The sequence below is a fragment of the Phalacrocorax carbo genome, chromosome 7 (assembly GCF_963921805.1).
Source record: "Phalacrocorax carbo chromosome 7, bPhaCar2.1, whole genome shotgun sequence".
Taxonomy (NCBI): Eukaryota; Metazoa; Chordata; class Aves; order Suliformes; family Phalacrocoracidae; genus Phalacrocorax; species Phalacrocorax carbo.
In genome coordinates this window covers 54,199,224-54,223,550 of record NC_087519.1, presented here as the reverse complement: position 1 = coordinate 54,223,550, position 24,327 = coordinate 54,199,224, and the positions used below count along the sequence as shown (strand labels likewise).

At 40.0% G+C, this 24,327-nt stretch overlaps 1 protein-coding gene across 4 annotated transcripts in view; it reads right to left on the bottom strand.

Annotated features, from left to right (window-relative positions):
- Nucleotides 1-24,327, bottom strand: part of FXR1 (FMR1 autosomal homolog 1) — a 36,300-nt gene that overhangs the window by 5,958 nt on the left and 6,015 nt on the right. For all 4 annotated transcript variants that reach the window (XR_010373936.1, XR_010373937.1, XM_064458063.1 and 1 more), the window contains exons 2-13: nucleotides 20,371-20,423; nucleotides 16,180-16,273; nucleotides 14,851-14,922; nucleotides 12,434-12,582; nucleotides 11,879-11,972; nucleotides 10,885-11,001; nucleotides 10,617-10,787; nucleotides 5,867-5,945; nucleotides 3,678-3,787; nucleotides 2,896-2,982; nucleotides 1,986-2,193; nucleotides 245-448 (exon numbers count right to left, since the gene is read on the bottom strand). Coding sequence is in view for 2 of the 4 variants with exons in the window: in XM_064458063.1 (XP_064314133.1) it covers nucleotides 245-448; nucleotides 1,986-2,193; nucleotides 2,896-2,982; nucleotides 3,678-3,787; nucleotides 5,867-5,945; nucleotides 10,617-10,787; nucleotides 10,885-11,001; nucleotides 11,879-11,972; nucleotides 12,434-12,582; nucleotides 14,851-14,922; nucleotides 16,180-16,273; nucleotides 20,371-20,423 (1,438 nt within the window). In the remaining 2 variants the exon portion in view is untranslated. The remainder of the gene's footprint in view (nucleotides 1-244; nucleotides 449-1,985; nucleotides 2,194-2,895; nucleotides 2,983-3,677; nucleotides 3,788-5,866; nucleotides 5,946-10,616; nucleotides 10,788-10,884; nucleotides 11,002-11,878; nucleotides 11,973-12,433; nucleotides 12,583-14,850; nucleotides 14,923-16,179; nucleotides 16,274-20,370; nucleotides 20,424-24,327) is intronic.

Genomic DNA, 24,327 nt, shown 5'->3' with positions numbered 1-24,327 from the left:
TGGGAAGGATTTACAGACTTTGATAATATTACTGTGTGTGTAGCAGAGGAGGGAAATGATCATTGTGAGCAGAAGATAAACTAATTAAAATCTAACATAGCGTACGATAAGGAACTATCATACAACTCCACTGAAATCCCAATGCATTAAGATGTAAATGTGAAAATGGAGTATTTCAAGAGAGTAAGAGGTTATACAGAAAATCACCAGGAACAAAAACCAAAATACATCTGGATCACAGTACCAGAGCTAATGGATGACTTGCCACCACGAGGTCCACCACGCCCACGGCCTCCAGATACACTGCGTCCTCGTCCTCCTGGACGTCGTCTATTGTCACGTTGATGTCTGCTTTCTCTGTCATCTTCTCCTGCTAAGGACCAGTCACTAAGTTCATCTTTTCTCTCCGATTCCGTTTCAGAGGGATTGGAGAGCTCAGAGTTTGTACCTTGTACGAGAAGGGAAAGAAGATGAGAAACGAGTAAGAAATTTGGGATTATATTCTAGTTTCAGATTCTCACAGAAGTCTTCCAACCTATGTGGCTAGTTTATATATATATATAAATATATAAAACAGGTAAGTTTATCAATACATAATTGTAAAAATATGTAATTTTATATTATGTACACTCATATAAAATATATGCATATATAAAATATAGAGCATAAATTACCTAAGTTTAAGTTTCTCAACCTAAGTTTGTTCATAATAAGATGAAAAACCAAAACTGTAATTTATGTACACGGATAAATCAAGGATTACACAGCATTTCCTCCCTTTGTGTATACACTGCAGGCATTTGGTGCAGTTTCTAGGCAACTTCTCTGAAATTCCCAAGGACAACTTTATAGCTGATGGCTGTTGCTAAGCAACCTCTTCTCGCTGTTGTAATGCTGCTCGAACAATTTAACTGTTTATATTAAATAGTGTTCCTAATATCCCACCGCCTCGGAGCTGACCAAACCCACACAGCTTTTTACTAAAAAATTCAACACCTGCTATTTAAACATCCAGGAACTCTCCCTACTAACCGTTCTGCAATAAAGAAATTTAGACCCATACAGTTCTAATGTATAGCTCTTGCCATTTTGGGGGAGAAAGAAGCACGTTTTCCAAATGAAAGTCTGTGGGTATATGAACACACTGAACAACTTTAATTACGGTTTAGTGAAACAATTCATTCAGAAACAGTACAAAATGAAGTTACAAACATTAGCATTATCATCAGAATCAACCTGAGCAACATGGCACGATCCTGGACAGACTATAAAATCCAAAAGAAAAACTGGTTTGATTTTGTAGAAGTGAGCTATGTACAGGTGTTTGGCAGTAATTTACTGCACTGAACAGATTTTTCTTCTTCCTGTTTACAGGAGCGCTTGTTTCTTTGTGAAATACGTCTATATTCAAATGCAGATTCTCTCCATTCGGGGAGTTGCTGCTGAACGAGAAGGGGATGTGCACACCTCTAGGGGACTGAATAGCAGTTCCTTGTTAATTTAAAAATATATCAGAATATCTCACTACATATTAAACAAACCCAGATAGTTCCTGACCAAATAAAAACATTTGTCTGTCTCCATTTTCACTTATTTTGCTTTACTTTTCAAAGCTACATTCATAAGGTGGCCATGATGACAGACAAGCCTTTTTTCTCCTCCTCAGTCAAAACAGATAATGCTATTTTCAGATTTTTTTACTGGTGTCTCCTGAAGAGTGTCTGTAGGTCTTTCTCTCAGCTTTTTGTGATGTAACTACTGCTGTTGAAGGCCAATATCTTACCAGTGTTCGGCTTCAATGCAAAACAATTAGATTTACATCCTTGCTGAAGTTAAGTGTTTTGTGCTGTATAAAAAAATAGGACGTCAATTCTACATCTTGAACCGTACCTTCACTCAACTACGCTGAACACAGAGAAGTTTAGAGAGTTCTGGATTCAAAAGTATACTGAGGACTCGCTCAACGGATGCTCAAGAAAACTCACCGTAACCAGATGTGTAATTGGGGCCTCTGCGGCCTCTCCCTCTTCCGCTGTAGGATCGGGAGCCTTGCACCGAGGAGAGGGTGCTCTCATCGGTTGTATAACCCTTCTCTTTTTCAGGAACTCTAGCAGAGGAAGGTCTGAAACCCATACCGATCTGACGCAGCTGTTCATCGATCTGAAGCCTTTCCAGTCTTAGTTGTTCTACCTCCTACGTAAAAGGAAACAAAAAAAATTTGCTGATGAAGGTATGTTATTTCCCCTCACAAAATACCATTGTCCATCCAGTCATCTTAAGAACTAGCGCTCCCGTAGGAGGGTTAACACCACCTTGAAGAAGTCTAAAGCTTTCCTCTTAAATCACCATGCTGAAAGACTATTTCCAAGACTATTATTCCCTCTCTTAACTACACTTCACCACAAGTTTTGTAGTCAAATTGAAAAAAAGCAAAACTGATGAAGTAATGTGATTCAAATTCATTCATTATTTCTGTTATGCCAACACCACAACTCCATACAAAGACAACTGATCTAAATGGATAACTGTTCTAACACTACATAGTATTAGTGTGTTACTATTAGAAATTCCATCCTACCTCAATAGAGCATTAACCTCAGACCACAGAAGACTAACATAAAAAAATTGTATTACTTCTCAAATGCCACTTAACAGCATGTTCTTTACAGTCCAATCCTCCCGACACCAACAGTACCAAGTAACCACGATAATGCATTTCAAGGCCTACATAATACATCTGGACAAGGGGGTGGTGGTTCAAGACATGACACCTTAAATCCTGATGTACAGGGGAATAGTTCAGCATCTGCAAATCCCATGGAAGCTGTTGCTCAAAAGTGCTGTTATTTCAACCAAAGTTTCCTCTGTAGGTTCTTTCTTCTGAAATACACTCACCTTTAGATATGCGATGTGGTATTCTAAAAGAACTTGGACGTTTCCAATGCTTTCTTTAGTACCAACAAATACAAATGGTACCATTCCCTACAGAAACCAAATGTCAAATATTATTTGCAGGAAGAACGTTATCATCAAAACAATGCTTTCTGCTTCAACTATATATATATAAAAAAGAGTTTTTAAATTACAGAAGCGACCTAAACTAGCAAAGATAGTAACTGCATCTTCGGCTGCACAGATGCACTGGAATAGCTCAGACGGGGGTGAGGGGCTTGTATGTTAAGGACTTACGACCATCCAGCTTTCCCAAGAACCTGTTTTGGCAGCTGAGGCAAGCCGACACAGCGTTTACATCACACACACCCCTCAACAAACTTGCTGTGCGTGTTTATCGCAGTAGGTGTGTGCGCACAGTAGAAGCATCCATGGTTCACCAAGAATTGTCCAGTGGTTAATTAAGCCAACTTTACAAGATGAAGAACCTTTAGAAGACTTACTTTATCTTATGCTTTCATGTATTTAAAATGTGAATGCTATTAACACTATTGATCTCAAATTAATTAGGCATCTGAAGTACGTATCTGAGAAAGATTTAAAGAAGTCTTGCTTCAGCAGCACAAAACCTTTCTTGAATTGTTGAATATAAAATACACGGCAAGACGCCAGGCTGAAAAAAAAAACCACCTCAAAAACTGCTCTCTCTGTACCCACAGAAAAGTGGTAAAACTAGCTTTGTTGAATGAAAACCTAACCACAGGATGAAGGAATAAAGTACTTACGTCTTCACGGGGCAGTTTATTTTCATTATCTCCTTCAATTCTCACCCGGACGACTCCAGACTTGTCCACAATCTCCTGAATGACTTTTCCATTTTTTCCGATAACTTTTCCTTCAGAGGGCAAGAATAGTTAATTTTGCACCCACATGCAAAATATTTTAACAGGTTTCTTCATATTTTAAGTTACATATCACATAATTCTAACAACCACCTGACTGTCCTTTACTGTTCACTTTGTTTCAAAGTTTTCTCTTACTCCACACAGGTACAAATAAAAAACACAAAGAAAACCCCCACATTGTGATAGAAGAGAGCAGTGAAAACTTCCAAAATTAAACTCTCTATATACACATATATGCATAGAATGACAAGCACTGATGAAGATCACTTCACACAAGTTTCAAACAGAACCAGACTAAGAGTAAAGCGACACAAAAGTTTTTCAAATGCCTATTTTAAATTTATTCCACCACATTCAATCTTCCCTGACATTTTGAAAGGCATATTCCATATATGTTTTTTTGGGAGCCTCTTAAAAAAAGGGGGAAAACTACGTAGTTGTTTTCTGGAAATTAATTTTGCCTTTACAACAAGCGTGAGTACTGCCCATACTTCCCATATTACCTTTAAGATATTTGTTTTGAGATCATGTGTGGGATCTCAACCAAAAGGTTCTTCAGAACTTGTATGCTTAAATCTCAAAAAAAAGTGACTCCTTTGCTCCCTTAGTAAAAGATTTTAGCTCTTCCTTAAACTGAAGTTATACAGAAGTCCTCAGTCCCAAGGAGCTTCAGTAGCTGAAACTGGCAATTCAGTAGATGGCACACTTCTCTCGGTACAGAAAGAAATGCATAGCGCGATACCTTAAGTTTGAGTCATTAATAGTCACTACACCTCTTTTAACTTGCGTGCCTTCAAAAAGTGCAGATAAATATGTGTCTGCTTACCTATACGACCATAGGTGATTTGGGCCGCGTGTCTGCCTTCGTCATAAATTGGTGTTGTGACTGTTTAAAAGTAGCCTTTTCAGTTTAAGGCATTACTATGACTAGTGCCATGATTCCTATATGGGCATGTTCACGACTGGCAGAATGCCATCCAAACCCCCAAAAGCCTCAATTCGTAAAACATTAGATTCAGCAAACCTAGCTGAGCCAAGGAACTTCACTGAATGAGGCTACAGAAGAAAATGCGTTCAGGTACAAACTAACAATTAATTTGCTAAATGTGAAAACAAGCTTTAACGTTTGGTTAAATGAGAATCATCAAATTGCACCAGATACGTGATTTGCAGCAGTGCTATTAAGAAAAAGCAACAACACACTACACCTTAACTTGAGCAAGTTATAAAACCTGGAAGTCTAATTTTTAGGAGTTTGCACATGAATTATTAAATTATGTAGTCATAATATGCAAGCTCTAAGCCCAAAACTATAGGAGGCTAAAGCACAGCTTTCAATTTCGACTTTGGATAATCCGAATTGCTGTTGAACCAGGTGCAACGCCTGCACTCTTAATACTCCCTTCGTGGCCGCGCTGCCTGTGAGCCGGCAATGTGGAGCAGGAAGGCGCCAGACTCGGAGAACACAAGCAGCAAGCTAAGAGGAGTAGAATGAGGGGAAAGGAAAAGCTTCTCACAAGCCAGAAGCCACCACAATGTGCTTTTACAAGTTTTGGGAAGCTGTAACGGGAAGGTGCCCGTTTCTAGCCTGAGGCGGCTGATGAGCGCTGCTGATCTGCAGAGCAGCTCACCGCCACCCAACCGCCGCCTCTACCAAACCCCAGCGCGGCAGGGAACAACAACATGAGAATGGTCTTGCGTCGCTCTTGCGACTCAACTGCTGTACTTCCATATTGAATTTTGGAATTTAGTTTCAGCACTTCTAAGCAGTCGATCTATAAAACTTTTTTTTTTTAAAACTAGAATCTGAACTTCAAAAATTACCACTAAATTAGATTGTACAAGTCTGTAATCAAAGCATTTTCATTGTTAAAATCCTGGCAAAGCATTATTGAACAATAATATATGTAATTTCTTAATTCCCTGATGCATACAGTTTCAAAAGATTAATCACTTCCTACTTAGATGCCAGTACAATAATTCGATTTCTCCATTCAAATCTCCTTTGCAGAGTCATGCTGATTGGGCTCCCTTTTCCCAAGTTGTCAAGTTTTAGCAGTATTACATACCAACGAGATTCCTGGGAACTTGAATAAAATCCTCCACAAATTCCAAGTAACTTCTAGCCTTTTTTACTGCATCAGCAGTCTGGAAATGAATAAATAAAGTGTTTAGTTGTGAATAAAATATATTAAAAATAAAACCTTGCAGCGACAGCTGCAGTCTTCCAAATGTCAAACTTATGTTCAAAAAGAGAGGCACAGACACAAGAGTTTTGAACTAAATGTTGAAGAAAAAAACGGAGTAAACTGCCTAGAAACAAAATTCAGTAGCAAAGCAAAGCATCAGTAATGAATGAAACAACTTTTTCCATGCTATTTTAAGATGTTTTAAAACATTATCTGCAACTTATAACGAGTAAACCCCAATCATAACATATCTTGAGTATCTTGAAGCAGCTTCTGGTAGACATTAATTGGCAAAACCCAGCTAACTATATTCTTTTTCTCAAGGAAAAAAAAAAATCAATATAGCAATTATCACAAAAATTCTGTACTGAAAAGAAACAGACTTAGAGGTCCTACCAGCATTTGTAGAAACATCAGCTTACAAGAATACTATGCTAAAGGAAACTTTAGATCATATATCTCATTTCACCCGCCTTCGCGGTGAATGAGTAGTTATACGGCTATGATTAGATGGGCAAGCCATAAAACTATAGTTTAACCTCTGCATTTCCCTCCAAACTGCTTTGGAAGCATCCAGTTTCTTCTCTCCGCAGAAACTGTGCTACCAGCGATATTGTCAGCAATATAAATTTGGTTTGGCAATTTTTAACATAGTTTTTAATGTGTAACACACTATTACATTTCCCAGAGGGCCAGACGTGGGAAAATGGGGAAGGAAAAAGTGAATTTTAGACTTGTATCTTGACAGTATCTAAAGATTATGTCACCTGATAAAGATAAGACATTTCCAAGGTTGAAGGGCAGTCTCTCCACAGAACTTCGCAAGCGCACCGTAAGCAGTGACTGGCTTTACAACCTTTTCCATAAGAAAGGTGTACTGATTTTTCAGAACAGCCTAAGTAGAACAGCCATTAGGAGCCTTTTCCTCCCTGGGCTTTCTGCTCTCTTACTCAACATCCAGCGAACAGAAAGAACACAACAAAACCAGTCACAGAACCTTTGTTGTAACAGACAAATTACACTAGTGCAACCTGAACTCTAGAGCCAGCGCTCGAATGGCGTACCGCACTGCGGAACCTCCCCTAGCCACGCCACCTCTGCGCCGGGAGTAACGCTACAACCAAGGCACTCTCCTTCCAGAACGCTGGTTTCTGGCCACAGTTCGTCCACAACGTGTTCCAAGACAGGAGAGTGTCATTGGTTAGTGGGAGAACTCCCATAAATGCTCTCTTATAGCTTTATTATTAAATGACAAATTAATTGACAGTTAATTGAGGTTACACAGATGCGGTAACAAGAAACAGAAGCTTCGAATTAGCGACAGCGAAGTGCAGAATTACAAACAAATATCAGCACCTAGTCAGTAACACAGCCTTTGAGCAGTTTCCATTTTATGCTAATGCCTCAGCCCTTTTATCTGTCATTTTCTAGGCAACACATGAAGTAAGAGTACCACCAGCTCCTGCATCTTGCCATCAAGTAGGGGAAGGCTTAGAAGACCAAGCAAATTTATAAACCACTACTGGCAGAGTGATAGCAAGGGCAACATGGGCTAATTGGATTTCGAGGTACTGAAACAAGCAATAAAGCAGGGAGAACAGCTGAACAGGAAGTCGCTGGAGGGAGCAGAGGCTACGCTGCGCCTCAAAGCAATTGCTAGAGCGCTATGAACTTCAACACACGTATTTTTTTCACCTTCAATGAGCTCTATGAACAGGACACAATTAACTAAAGAGTTCGCAATGTCCTGCCTTGGAGGTACGTTCATCAATTCTTTCCCCAATAAAGATGAAGGCACAGCGACTGCTTTCACAGAAGCAGAATCAGGATGAGAAAAACAACTGCCAGTAACTGGAGTTCTCCAGCACAGCCATGTGCACATCTACGCTTCGCCACAAGCGCCCAGAGCTTCTGTGCGAGTACAGCCTGTGTGACTCATTCACACCCGATACGAGATACCACATAAAGCTGAATTGGACAGTGTAGTCTCAGTCCCTCGCAGTCAGTAATTCAGAAAAGGAAAAGAAAAATAATTTTACTTTCTCTAAAAATCAGTTACTAGTAACTACCTTTCTAACTTCGAATGACAGTCTACACATCCATTCGTGCTTTGGCTACTACACATTGTAGCCCTTACCATCAAGACACGTCTAGGTTACCTGAAGAGCCTTTAATAGAAAGATTAAATGCAGGGTATTTTTCTAAACTCAGCATTATACCTTTTGCAGCAGGATAGTGCTAAATGAAAGTGTCAAATAACTGTATGACTGCAGATTTTAGGGAAAATGTTTTGTAACACAGTCACTAACGTAGATCTGGTGGTTACACACTGGTGGAGTGCACTCCTATTACAAGTGGTGGATCTGCCTCAAGAGACTCACACCAGTTTCTGAGACAAGGTTTTGGAAGTCTCTCCAAAGTCCTGAGAGCTCTTTTAGACTTTCCCTAATGGAAAAAAAGACAAAACTACCTCTGAGAACCATTTGAAAAGCCGTATCCCACGCAGATAAAGGCAAAGGCCTCCTAAGTCATGGCAGGGAACAATGCTTTTTCCACTGTGATGCAAGTCTTTTTCAAGGAAAAAAAAAAAAGGCATATTAGTCTCCTAGTTTAAATGGAACTGAGCTCATGAAAGCTCCAAAGGGAAAGCAAGAAGTAACAGTCTCCTGAAAAAGCCAGGGTAGATAGGTTAGCAAGATCCTGCCCAAAGGAATGGTTATCATACAGTTAAGTACCTTAAGAAAAAACGGTGTAAGAGGGAAGAAGCTGAAGGGTTAAGAATTGCACAAAAATTGAATGCAATTCAATTTTGCCAGTAATGAGGGTCTAAGAGAAGCTTTTCTGTTCCTGATGAGGCTCTCCCTCCTGGGGAAGCACAGGATTTCAAAAGCAGGGAGAGCTACTCACTGTCCAAGCTCTGAAGTCCACAGTACTGTGGTCTCCGCAACAGGTATCTGAAGCGGCAGTTCAGGCAGGAGGGGAAGGGGCTTGGAATCAAGTGCCCTTGGCCACACAAGGGAAAAAAGCATGAGCAGCATCCCATACAGTTTAGCTTCCTAATACCTTCCATAAGCTTCCTTCTGATCATAGAGCTTTCCCATATTCTTTAACGTTTACCTCCCTGTTCCCCCCCCTCTCAAAGACACTGGCCCTGAAGAACACTGAACTTTTATTTGTATGCGAAATGTTAGCTGAGAGAGACCCTCCGACCCTGACTACAATGCCAAGGACTCTGGATCGCTACTCCCACAGATCTCACAGCCTAAAACTGCCTGCACATTCAGCCATCAGGGCCTGCCTGCCTGCCAACTTCAGCTGAAAAAAAGGCAAAAAGAGCAGACAAGTATACCTAGACGCTGCAACCCTCGTCACGTGGAATATTTACGTTGCCTGGCTTTTTTAGAAGCAGATATCACTTCTAGGAAGGACAAGGCTGGATACATCTAAAGGCATTTTAATTTAGGGGGCATCTGGTATTTATAATCATTGCTGTGCACTACTGAAAGAGGCTGGTGACAGTCATAACCTTTCAGCAAGTTTCAGCACCACATCATTCACGTTCAAGTTTTATCTAAACTGGAATACGCTAGACATTGTACTGCCCGTCTTCTTCATGAGCTGAGAGATGTGAGTTACTAGTAGTTCCAGGGCAAAGAAGGGTCTGTTGCCACCCTGACACCCTGCAAGTTTTTAAGGTTTAAAAAAAAGAAAAAAGAAAAAAAGAAAAAACCAAAACACCACAAAGGACACAGAACTTTAGAGATACTAAAGCGTACAGATGTTTGTCCTCCCCTCAGCTATATCAACTTCATCTGACCCTTGGATCACAACCAGGTTCTACTCCTGACACGCACGGAGCATAATCCAAGACCACAGATTCCTGAAATAGTAGGCAACCAAGAACTAGAAGTCTTAACACCAGAGCCTCAGGTGTTAGTGTTACCAACTCTACAGGTGCCATGGGATAAAAACCCTCAAGAAACATTCTGACAAGGCACTGGTGACAGTGGCATCTTTGTCACTGGCTCTTCTGCCTCCTGAACGGATCCTTGTTTTGGTCTGAAGACCAGCTACATTTCAAAGCACTTGTGAGATTTAAAGCACATCAGAGACACAGAAATGGAATTAACTTGGAGCAATCCAGCATTATTTTGCCAAAGCCAGCATTAAATTGCCAAAATAAAAGGGTTAGAGGCAGCAGATATCTGCTTTAGCACATTTGGCTGCGTCAGAGGAAGAGACACCACACAGCAAAACACACATGAACTCGAAAGGGGGAAGGGGAAGAACCAACAGGAAGAGCATATGCAGTCTGAAGGGAAAAAAAAAAAATCTGTGATCAAGTAAAACAGCTGTAAATGATACTTCTCTCAGGGTGACTGAGACACACAGTGAAGTTACAGCATGTGTGCATCAGGACATGGAGTGATTAGGACAAAACACATCTTCTGGACCAAGCCTTGTGTTTCAAATACACGTAGTACAACCTGCCATGGCATGAACACACATCTAGACACTCAGATGACTACTGAGCTATTTCCAGTTCTTAATTCTGCATAGAGCTCTCGCCACTCTAAAAGCAGGTATCGTGTGAAACGCTCATCAGATTCCTACAAAGCTTCCCCCTTACCTCTCCGTAGATTCGGAAAGTACCAGTATCCTCCTCAAGTTCAATGGCAGTAACTCCTGGAACCTTTCTGGCTTGTTGTATGTTACTCCCATGTGTTCCTATAGCAAGTCCCATTAAATCTTCTCTGACTACAAATTCCTCATGAAATGCTGCAGCAAGCTGCTTTGTGCACTGAAGGGAAAACAAAGTAAGACTCACTCACATACACTCAGTGTAACACAGTTATGTGCTCGGTTCCGAGCAACGAGAATTACAAGCCATGGCATACTTCTAAGTGCTTTGTAGCTTCTTCGTTTCTTGACATAAGCATAAGTTTGGTACGAATGCTGCGCAAATGCATGTCACTCAGTATATTCACTCTCTTCACTGTTGCTTCGCTGGCAGACTACAAAGAGAAAGAACATGAAGTTTCATTTTCTTAAGCAAAACCACATTTAAAGGATAAATCAGGATCCTATTTAAACTACATCATAGCCATGACCCAAATTTCCAGTACTTACATGGACATTATTCCTCCTCAAAACAAAGCACGAGAAATTCAGCACCACCTCTGCAAACCAACAATTTTCTGTTCTCACTCACAGCATATTTTACACTGAAGACTTTGCTGCTGGATATACACAGCAACTCTTTCCCCTTGACGCTCCCCAGACAAGCCAATACCATTCTACCATATACATGCCTGTCACTCACTTGTCTGAATGGCAGAGCTAAGGAAATAAGCGAGGCAAACAGTTCTGGAGAGCGAGGTTCAAGTGGATAATATTAAGCAAACAGAGCCTAATGCTGGGAAATGTCTATGCAGTAAGAGAAAACTGTCACAGAAGATTTTAAGTGACTAATTCCTTAACGGCTATGCTGCACCGGGGCAGTTCTTCACGCGGAAGCCCAGCTGTAGGTCAAAGTGCACCGCGGGCACAGCGCAGGGCGAGATCTGCTCCAGAGCAGAGTAAGCTAGAGTTAGCTTTGAGCCATCTGCACGGATCAGTAAAGCGGCACTCAGTTGTGGATGACAAAAACCGTAAGAACGATGAGACTGAAAGCTGTTCCTAAATTTAGGCTGTATGCAGTGTAGTACCTGTAGTCCCTCCAAAAGGCCTATCCCCAAAGACTAAATTTAAACACATCTACTTACATTAACTCTCTCTCTATTTACATAGCTTGACAAGTTAAACCATTTTCCATACCAATATACAGCCGGCTATATGCTTCCCACAAATAATATACCAAAAATTCATGCAACATTTATAAAAATAACTTACCAGTATTATTAGCTGAGCAGTTTCAGCATGATAAAAAATTCGACATGCTCCCACAGCTTTCTTGAAATCTTTATGTGCATTTTCATTAGCACACCTAAGGAGAGAGAATGGTTGTTATTTCAACAAGCTGCATCAAAACAGAACATGTAATATCATGATGAGAACCAAGAACATTTCAGAGCAGTTTATGGCAAAGACTGCTACGAAACTGGAAAACTCCCGTTCTGCTTAACATGGCTCCAGAGCTCATTTCTCTGTGGACTGTTTGTCGTCACGGTTATCTGACAAGTCTCGGTACCAGAGGCCACTGCGAGTGCATCACCTGTACAGGGCTACGGCAAGACCTGAAGCTCCCATCTCAGAACTCACTTTTAGTCCCCACCCCAGAAGCTCAGCAGGGATCCCAGTCCGTAGTTTCTAAACCAGCTACTGCAGCCATAGCCACCCTTAAGGTTCTTCATGGACCTCTACGCTGGCCTCCAACATACAAGCCAAGTGGGGCTCCACCCCCTCAAAGTCAGAAAATGCCTTATTAAAGTGTACAGAGCTACTCACGCATCTCTCAGATCCTCAGGAACATCCACTGTGCACTTGAAAAAGGTGTTCTTCTTGACGGTTTTATTTTGATTCACAGGTCGGAGTCGTTCGTAAGTGACAATTTCATTGTAAGTGGCATCACAAGCAGCATATTCAATGACGTAAAACTATGGAAGAATTTGTTTTTTAAATGGTAACTTCAGTAAGAACATTACCAACATCACCAGAGAGTACAAAATAGGAATATATAGACTAAATATAAACCGGAGTTGATATAATGCTACAAATTCTAAAAAACCTAATCTGGACATATTTCAGCACCCATCTGATACCTCAGTGAAGTCAGGGCACTAAAACAGCCTAATTTCAGTCCCCCACAAAAGCATCTTGGATTGATTTTTTTCATGCCCATCCCCCTTCAATACCTGCTTTAGTCTAGTTCAAATTCCAAAATTCAAAATGTTTACTGGAGCTCTGATTCTAAGAAATACCCAACAGAAAAGCAAACAACTCATTCTTCACAGAAATATCTGCACTGCAACAGTTTAAAAGAAAAAAAAGAAAAAAGGCAAATCCACTCATTCAATGGGCAAACTACCTGTGAATCATGTAGGATCAAAAGGAAAATTTAAAAAAAAAAATAAAAATCAATATTTTTGATAGACACTACCCCACATTTAGGAAGGCAAGAGAACTAAGAAGATTTAACAGCTTCCAATAATCTACTCCTACACGCCCACCCAACACATGCAAGCATAGAGAAGCTTGTGTGCACAGTATCCTGGCTTTGTCTCAGGGATGCAGCCTTCTGCCATCCTCCCTTCCACCTGTATGCAATTTAGGAGTGCAGCAGTACTTTCGCCTCTTCCTCCCTCAAAACTGGTATCTGTTTTTGTCAACAGACAAAATTTACTCAAGTTTCAGGAAAAAAATAAATCTCTAATGTCATGAGGTACTTTTCCACATGGTATTTTGCCATTTCAAGTTTTAAGTTTAGCTTATGTACCATCCTAATCACGTAAAGCTGCTTTGAAACATATCACAAAACAACTTTAATAATCATGAAAAATAAATAATAGACTACTAAATTTAAGAGAACTACCGCTATATGCTTCAAAAAATTAACTCCTATAGAAGTTAAAGATAATTCTGGTTATCAAAACAGTAACAAAGCTAACTATCATTAGAGACGTAGGTTGTTTGGAAATTTCACATTTACCCTGAAGAAAAAAACTGAATATGGAACCATGTTGAAGACTATAAAGAAGCCAAAATTGGACCATGAGGGTGGGTTTTTTTGGGGGGGGGTGGGGGGGGGGTGGGGGGACACGGATGGACTGGACAATTCCATAAAATAAGTAATTTGACAATGATATATAAAGACACCAGCCATCTGAGGGTGAAAAATCATGTTTTTCCCTGTCAAAAATACTAGAAAATTAAGAGTTAAATCAAACTGGATTTAAATTCTGAATTTAAAAATTTTCTTTAATGATTTTTTTAAATAACTAGCATAGCAAGGTCACTGACAGTAAATTTCTGAATTTCTGTGACATAAGAGATACAGATTAGCCCCAAATGAGAAACTATCATGAAAATCAGTTTGTCTCTTTTTCTCTTGTTTTCTTAACGAGCCGTTCATCCACAAGGATCAAGACACAGCATCTGCCTTTGATAACTGTTCTCCCCCACCTTGCCCTTACAGAGGTCAACAGCAGTTACGATTTGTTGATAGTTTGTAAACAATACCAGAAATCGGACAATTTTTTTCCCTCAGCCCTGTTTCCTTGGTTTTGGGAATCTAATAGAATAGAAGCATCAAAACACAAGACCCTTCCTATTATGAAGTTAAATTCTCTTGCTGTCATGTCACAAAACAAAGCTTTCTGAGCCTCTATCACACACTGCCATAGCTCTATACACTTAAGTGTCTCAGCCTACAAGTTAGCTCGCAGCTGCAACTCTAAGTCAACAATAAAACATAAACCTGAGATAAGTAAAAAAAAAACCCTACCAGTGTCTGTCCACTGCACTCAGCAGAAACACACACACAAAAGCACCCACAGCAACACAGATCGATAGCTATAGCATGCTTAGGTTATGGAGTTTAAGCAGACTTTAACCACAGGTGAAGCAGTTTCTAGCACCGATTCAATTCACAAAGTAGGTTTGTTAGAAGTCCTGTTCCTACGCATGCAGAGAGCCCTCCAAGCAATTAAACTACTAATAATGGAAGTGACTTGTTCAGCTATAAACACACATCCCTCAGCTGCATAATGCAGCAGGGATCACTCCAAAGTGATCTCAACTTGTAATTCTGTTTAATCACGGTTTTGTATTTGTAGTACTTAATAGTTTTTTCCATCACAAAGACCTTTCATATTTACTGTATTTAACATAACAGCATGAAATCAATAGGTTTTAAAATAATTTACCTCTCCTTTCATCATTCGAACTTTTGCCAGCCACCAGCCACAAGGTTCTTGGTCATTTGCTCTAGAATAAACCTGAAAATGAAAGTAGGAAGAAATATTGAAAGCAGGTACAGACCTAATTCACTGCCTGCACGTGTAACTAAGAGAGAACACCCCACCTTTTCTAATTTTCATTAAAATGGAACAGTATTCTACAAAAAAGTAGTTTTTGTATAAATTATCCAAGCATGTGCTTCCTGCACAATTTTTTTATTTTGCACTACAAGGACTGAACGGATTTCCTGTGCGTACATCGCTGACAATTCAACAGACATTTCTAAAGGAAGATAAGACCTTGGCTCAACACTTATTCAGGGGCAGCTCCTCACTACATTCAAACTTCATCTTCAGGCTGAAAGCTCACACATAGAAGTAACTCCACAATTAAGGTTTTTAATTCTGTTCTCGGCTTGATATACCCAGGACTACTGAAATAAACCAAGTCATCCTATGACTACATATTCTGTATTTAACAAATGCTACCAAGTTAATGCAAGACCAGACACAGAAGACTTCTGAAACTCATTTTCTTTATCTTCTCTAAGTTTCGTTTACCCCTCCTACATTGCTGACAGGCCAAAGTCATTTGCCAGCAGACTAAACAAGAAATTTTGCAACAGCGAAGAGGCAGAAAATAATCCTTTACATTTAACCTCTAACAAAGGCGACACAGACAACGTATTTCAAATAAAATAACAGAAAAACTCAGCACCTATACTACATTGTTTCTTAGATTACTAGCCCAAAACTATACAGGTATCCTAAAGAAACTTGTAACTTTGATTTTAAGGACAAGTAAAAAAGCAGAAGTTAAACTAATTACTAAATTACTGAAGATACTGCAATAAGCTGGGAACAGAACATGCACCTTTTAATTTCCCAGTTTAATACATCATTTCTAATTAATACTGTTTCTCTGTAAAACAGTATAATTCACCCAATTTCCTACCAGATTGTATCAGATATTTCATCTGGGTTAAAACTCTTGTTATTGGAAGAGCTTTATTATGTCTTCACATCAAAATATTTCCAACAGTTACATTCCAGATAAAAAATAAAAATTACCCAGTTTTCTTTTTAATTCTGAAACATTCTCAGCTACCTGAAGTTTTAGATTTTGAGAAAGTTCCAATGGTAGGTCTGTGAAAATACTGAAATGTCAGTTTCACTCAAAGCCTAATAAATCCATTGCTAGAGACACGCTTCGTTTTAGACCTTCACTTACAGTCATCGCCGCCTCAAACGGACACATAGGTTCTGTATCAGGACAGTTCATTGGGATAAACTCACCTCCACTTCATCTCCTTCACCAATTTCTTTCTTGATATCGGGGGGTGGCGGTAATCTGACTTCATTAAAGGGCACCTGGCGCTCTGGTTGCCAACTGGAAGTTGAAGGGACATTACACATTATTTCTAGAATTTTTCTGTTGCCTTCTTAGCTTTATTTTTAGGACTGAGTTTAGCTAAAACTCACTCCTTCCACATAATCAAGTCTGTTTCTTCACTGCTAGAAAGCAAACCTTATAAGCAAAGGAACAAAACTCTGTCAAGACAAAACTAGTATCTGGGAAGATATTTTATGACAAAAAAAATTTTATATTAACTGAAAAATTTAACTTGACGGGGTTCACTAAGCAGTGTTCATAAAACCTCGGTGAAGAGATTATTAGATGATGTACTTACAATTCTACAGTTCAAGTCATAGAGCCTTTATACAGATGTAAGCTTCTCCCTGCAGCCCACCATGGGGTTCATCTACTTCTTCACCCCATATTTAACATTTCAACTGCTTGCCGTCAATGTTTGAGTTCTCCAGGAAATCCTGACTCTGATCATTAACAAAACTTTGCATTTCTACCTATAAACTTATTAACGCACCCCAGTAAGCATCTGGCAAACAGATCCAGTTCAAAACGTACCTTTATATCTGCTTATCAAAACCTATTATTACTAGGCATATAAAATGAAAATTTTACCTTCTTGTAGGGAAAGGCTATTCATTTTGCTGTAGCTGGCTCTACAAAGCATTTTAGTTGTAGAAGTGCCTATTTTAGGTGCATTTTACAAAGACTACCGGAGCAATTCACATCCTCTGTGTCCTCCTGAAATCCCTCTTCCTTCTACTCTGTGCATGTCACAGAATGCCATCAGCTGTTCTCCACTCGTTTTAGTGAGAAACCCAACTGAAGACTCTACAGAGGTTGAAATAAAACCAGGGGAAAAAAAACACTCCCTAAAAACTTATTAGCTTAGAATATCTGGGGCACTTGGGCAATATCTGTCAAAGCATTCCAAAGCCCAGCATTTATGCCCATCTTAAAGCTCACATCAGGAACAGACAGGGTCCAGAACCAACTTGCGAGGATTACGGCAAGCAATTTGTTTTGCTTACTTCTAATACCTGCAGACAGAGCAGCCTAAGTCAGTGGAACAAGTCTCAGCATTAAGAGCAAAGGGCACTTCTGCAACTTTCTCCAAGATGGACACATTTATATGTTTTCCCTGAAAAGACAGCTTACGCTCAAGCACCTCACTTACTAAAGATGTTAGGTCTCCATACAGTTCTGCTCTAGCCATTATTACAGATTTAAATCACATTTTATATCTGAGAAATGGTGAAGGGGGCTGGCAAGCATCACTTGCAGTTCAATTGCCCTTGTTGCAACTATAACGGTCACTAAATTCAGGGTTTGGGTTTTTCCTTCCCTGCCTCCGTGAAGTTATTACTCTCACAGGTGCAAAGGCAAATAGTAAGACTCGAGGACAAAATGCATTTCCTAAATTATAGGGTATATAAAATTTCAGTTTAGGAACAGTGTGAGCGTAATAAGTGTAACTGAACAACAGGATCAAAAACGTTGCAGACTCAAAGAAGCTGCTTAAAGTCCTCTTGAGAATTTCAGCTGTGCCTTGTAGTTAAAGAATCTAGCAAGCGGGAACTTACAGAAAGTTATAAACTGCCCATACTGGGATGTTATAATTGAAGAGACCTTGTACCTTCAGTAAGAGCCGTCTGAAGTTGCAGTAGGCTAATTTTGGTTCCACCTCTGATGGTCTAGAGGAACTCCATCCACTAGAAGCAGATGGGCCAATAATGACTTACCCTATAAACTGCAAGCTGTTTTGGTATTTTCTTAATAAAACCATGGAAAAGTGCACAGGAGGCTCAGTTCTCAGAATAAGGAGTCAAAGTTTTAATGGCAAAAAGTCCAAAACCGGAGCATCTCACTGACGATATGCAAAGCAAGGTGTTTTAAGAAGTGACTTGTGACTGGCTACAAATTATCTATTAAGAGCATCTGACCGAACTGACACCTAATAGTCAGAGGGATTACCCCAAATACCTGCCACAAATTACAGAAGAGGGAGGTGCTTGCTTCTTACAACGAAGTCTTTCTTTCAATATCGTTGCTTCAAACTCCAACAGGCCTATATGGAATTGCACCAATTTCCCATTTTCTGTCTTACAGACTAATAGAAGTTTCCAGTTCCTGAAGATTCTGTGTTCGTTCTCTGCCTCCTCACCTCCAAAAAAAGGTTTCTTAAAAGAATCAAGGATATCTGCCCGGAGATTAATTATTGCTATGGCCACAAAACCATCATTAGCAGTCTGTGCTGGTACACCAGCTTTGGGAACCTTACAACAGCTGCAGATGAAGACTGGTGACCAACAGCAGAAAATGCAAACTGACAATTCAGACTGCCTTCAGCAGAGCAGACGCGCTTACTTTGGAATGCATCCTTCTGTTGCGATCGTGATCAGCACTAACAGACACGACCCTTGAAAACTCCAGTTCTACTAAAGTCCTTATGAACATAACTCAGTAAAAAGGGTAATAACTTATCATATTTACATCGCAATAATTTGATTAGAACTGTATACACATTTCCTGTTAAGACCTTTTTTTTTGGTCAACACTCCATCCTTTTTGGAACATGGCTGCTGCTGCCAGACCTTCTGTAAGCACACAGATACTAAACACTAGTTTGGTTCCTTTGTTTGGTTGGACTTGGTGATCTTAAAAGGTCTTCTCCAACCTTAATGATTCTGTGACACTAGAAACACGTTTGCCAACAATCAGACCCCTGCTGTGACCCACAGGCTCTTCCTTTAGCTTACTTCGTTTCTGACGTGAAAGTGTATGCTTCAGAGGCAAAGAGCCTCCTACCTTAGAGGAAAGTAATATGCATGTTGAATATGAAACCGAAGATGTGTCACATCTCCTCGGACCATGGATAGGCTGAAGGACCCAATTTGGTTCTTTCCTGTTTGTTGGGTTTTGGGGTGGGGCTATGAAACCCTAGGAGATAGTACAACTTCCTTAACCACTTCAGTAAGCGTTAGTACCAATGACGGTTGCCACCTCATCTTCCAACTATTTTTCATAAAAGAAGGGCTAGAAAATACAGGTTAGAAAGAAACAAAGACTGGACTTTGCAGGGTAAACCCTAGGATTACCTCCTCCCCCCACCCCCCCAGAGTTATTTTTATACACGTGTGTATATATGTATGCACACACCCCCTAAGATTACATATTCAGGATTATAAAATACTGTTTATAAACACACGCTCCCTAATACAACCCTTATTACTCAGCCATCTTTCTCAAAGAAAGCCTCAAAGACTAATCTACAGGTAGGTGCTGGCAGAGTTTAATAACAATTTTCACATCAAAAGCTGACACAGTTTTAGGATCTCCACCTAGCAACTGGAAGGGAAACAGGAAAGAAGATGTAGCTCCTGGAATATCTTAAATTAGCCCCGGAATCTCCCAGGTAATCCATGGTGTTATCAGTCTGAACGCTGAACAACAGATATTCATTTGTACTTTACTATCCCATGGATTATCTTTGACTTGCCACTACAAGTCCCTAATAGCACTGCTGTGTTTATATATAAAGTGAAGGGGCCTCATGGATAATTCTTTCTCCAGATTTGCTTACAGATTTGCACTCTTTTCCACTAAAAAAGATTGGGTCTTCAGACTGGATACATATATTTATTTTCTTAATAGTTAAGAAGAAAAAACAATATCAATCACCATCAGGATGCTTCTGTCTATTTCCCTCTGTTGAGAACACCAATCAGCATTCCTCGGATTAGACACAGAGAGAATTGTTCATTTAATAGAAGTATTTTGGTATTTTTGATCTTCTGCTTTAGTGTAAGAGTAGCAGGCCTCTGCCACTGATTACTATTTTAATTAAATTTGGCCATCACATCTATGGTCATCACTAAAGATATCAAGAAAATGTAAAGGGCTATGTAACTAAGGAGTTGAATTCTGATGCAGCAGGGCCAGAAAGTAGTTGATGGAGGCTGTGAACAGAACAGTGAGCCTGTACTTCTAGAACTGTACCTTGCTAATGAAATCTACTTCCTCTTAACGTCAAAACAACCAAACAAAAGCACAACACCAAAACCACAAAACCAAAATAACAACCTAATACTCAAAAGATTATTTTTTTAAATACTTACTTGTTTTCAAATACAACAGTGAGCGAGTCCTCATGAACATCTTTGATAAATCCCTAAAACAAAAACATTTTTATTATAAGTATGCATGTGAAATCAAAACAAGGCAGCAATTTCAATACAGCTGGAAACTAAGCCGAACAGCAGACCACCACTAATACTGTGGTTCCAGCTGAGCAAAGGTGCAAGACACGATGCCACTGTTTGCACGAGGCTGCTGATATTCCTAGTTGGCTATTCCAAGAAATACATCGCGCATCGACCATTTCCAACGAATGCTCAAATCCGACCACTGAAAACTCACTACCAGAGTTTATTATTTTATCTACAGGTGTGCATAACTGTTTTACAGGAACAAAGTGAGAGATCCAGTCCCAGGGCAATTAGTACAACTCGCAATCGATGCCAAAGACCTGTGCAGAGTGCTATTTGCTTTATAGGTGGTCGCAACACAGAACTGAATCCCAAACACCTGTCCTTCAGAACTACATGGCAGCCAGTTTGGATAAAATTTGGCAATACAGGCTGCCATAGAGCTGCTTATGGTGTCATCTTTCAAGTACCAAACTGAGGACTGTGTGAAGCCAAATACCTGTAGGACCTCACAGGAGAACAAGGAAAGAATACAGTATTTCATGGCTTTTTTTGTGTCACATTATTATGATCTCAGGAACAACTATGGGGAAATCCCACTTCCCTTTCTCTCTTTTGAAAAACAAAGGGGGCTCCTTTCGGCAGCGCTAATTATGTCAAAAACCTGAAGACAAAGAATAACCTGCTAGATACAGCTGTACTCAAGTATCCATGCAGAAATTAAGTTCCTACACCTCTTGGTTAAGGAAGGCAGGCATGTTGCAAAAAAAATCAGATAAAGGAACAAGATCTTTCAAACTACTGCTTTTGCTATAGCCTGGTATCTGCCCAAGCACAGGACGTCAAGGAGGAACCTGCAGTTTTAAAGGAGTAAGAGAGACGCATAGCTACGTTAAGAGCAGTTCCAGGAAATCTGCTGAATGAGTTACAGCCACTCAAGAAACTGCCAACTGAGGACGAGGAGCGTATCAACTGTGCAAGGAGCAACTAGCCCACAGAGGTATTATGTGTCAGCTCAAGGAAAGATAAATTTTGACACAGGAGATCCCTCAGTGTAACAACAGACAGTGAAGGAGCCCACACGGAGAGCTGGTTGCAACGGGCCTATATCAACAAATCTCCTTTTACCTGAGCTCGTACTTGGGCAACGCTGCGAAGGCATTTGCTCAAAACCTGCCTTTCTGCTCCCCGAGCTTCACTCACAACCATCTGCCAGCAACATGGAAGGCTGATTCCAGCAGAAAGCACACTGGTAATCCTGAACAAAGCAGGTCACCAGAAATCACCTCGCAGAACCCCCAGTGCGCTCCTAACATAAAATAAACCCTTTCAAAGGCCGTCTGGCCACTGCAAGGGAAGGAAGGCAAATCTCGCTCTTTGAAGGGTAAGCAACTGAAACAGTCGGCAATGAAATACACCTGTAATCAGGGACTTCCAGTGTCAAGAAAGTTTCTGGACAGGTAGACTGGACAGGAATACTGAAGTTGTGTCTGTTTAAAGATGCAAAAAGCCGCCTGAACTATGCATTAGCTACTAACAGAGGTAAAGTAGAACTTCTACTAAGCTGATGCAACCAATGTCCCCTTTGAACATGCCCCAACATGGGGATGGAATAACACGGCATGAAGTGCAGAAAACAAGAATTGTTCTACTACAATTCATTCAACTTCTATCCAGGGACGAAACACCCCAAGTCCCAGCACTGCACACCGAGCTCACGCAGTCCCACGTTCTGCCCAACAACAACTCACCAACAGAAAGCAGTATTTACAGAAAGAGATGCAACTCCCCACTATGGGCAGCCGTTTATCTGCATTCCAACAGCCTGTGATTCAATATTAGTCTTTGCTTCATCATGCTGCTTTATTTCATAGCCAAACTTTTATGTACGTTATTACATGCTCTCACAGTACTCAACATGGGGAGAAAAATACATGATACTTAATTTCTAAGGTCAGCCTACAGTAGCTAAGAATTTAGTCTGCAGATCTGAATTTAGTTATCTTTCCTTTGTTAAAAAGCAGAACTTCAGAATCAAGAGAGATTCAAAATCAGGTACCATAAACCACCTGAAAAACATTCAGAACAATGCTCTGCAGAGTTTAGAAAATCCTGAATCCATTGACTAGCTGCAGGTTTCATTAATTAGACAGAGTAGTGGAAAAGAGGAATGCCGACTGCATCGAATTACGAGGATTTCAGACAATTAGTCCATTACTAGGTAAAGTCTGGCTTTCCGTGTAACAGTACAAACAGGTTTAATATCCACAACAGATTTCCAAGCTAACATCCTGCTGAAGAATGGGAATGCTGAAGTGGAACAATAATGCGGAGATATGACTAGCAGCAGCCTAACAGCTGACACTGCACAAACGTCAGCTGCAGGAACAGAAACGCTGAACACTTTTTAATAAAATCGAAAGTACAAATTCTGACGAAGAGTCTGTACATTTTACAACACCGTGTGGGTTTCAGGAACTCCTTCGCACAAGGAAGTCTTTCAGTTCAAAGCACGCACAACGCTCTTCCAGACAAGAATATATTGCAGACTCACGGCTAGCAGACATGTATGCAGCAGTAACTCGCTTGAAATTATCTGAACAGCATTTTCAGCTGGCACTCTCACACTCTAACTCCTCAGTGTCTCCATATGAGAAACACTCGGAATCAAATACAACATTTATCGGATATGCGCTTCAGGGCACAAACGGACATATGTAAAGCATTAAATAAAATTATATTATTACTGAATCATATCGTTGTGAGGCCTGAAAAAAAAAGTCTGATCAGAGCCTAACTGCACAAACGAAAGACTAATAGTGAAGGAGTAACATAAAAGTCAAAAATCCCCAATTCTCCTACTGTTATCAATTTTCTCCACAGCTGTGGGGAAGAAATCACATTTACAGTAACTGAAGCACAGCAGCCTATGAGGCATCATAGATTGTATGATTCATTTGTGATACAACTAGGAATAATCAGAATTCAATATAGGTTTTTAAATAGTTTTATAATAAATTATTCCCTTATTGCCAAGAAACATGCCAAAGGCATCATGCGAACATTTGTCGAAAGTAAAAATTCCTGCATGCTGCCTTCCTACCTACAACCCTGACCTTTACTATAAGCATTATCAGCTGTTACTTACAACTCCAAGATAAAACAGAGGAATAGATTTCATGCATGTGAGGATGAGATTTAGTGTAACTTTTGAAAAAGTATTCAAAGAACCTAGAGATTTTTTAAAAAAGGTTTTACAAAAAACCTTTGACATTAAAGCATTTGCAATACAAAGCACATTTTTTTTAACATTAAAATTTATATTAAATCCTATAAATTCACAAGGATTTTTTCAGCAAGAACATGACGACCATGAAACGGAACAGCAAATATCCTGGTTTTCAACTAGGAATTTTGAAGGAGTTCTTTATCAGTGAGGTAACCTCTATAAATAGATTCATACTCCAAGCTTGCACTAGTCACGTCTGCTACTGTACCAAAACTATTTTATACTAAATTAAGTAATGACGCATCATTTTAACTTTTGCTCAACTGAACAAGGTATTCCATCACTGAAATTTAAATTCAACAGCATTGCCTGAGGTAGACACGCCAATATCTAAGTTTGAAACGTTCTACGTTCCTTACACATCATTCCATGTGTCCTCGTTCCAAACAGGGGTGATGAGGCAGAGCTAACAAGAGCCCACCACACACATCATCAATAAACACACTGGCATCAGAAACACGCAGTGATGAATCCTGTTATCAGCAAGTAACCTTACACGTAACGTTTGCGTGTTCCACACCACGTACAGAACTGCGGAGGGCAGGAAGGGAAGAAAAGTTGATGTGACTTCACCTTGC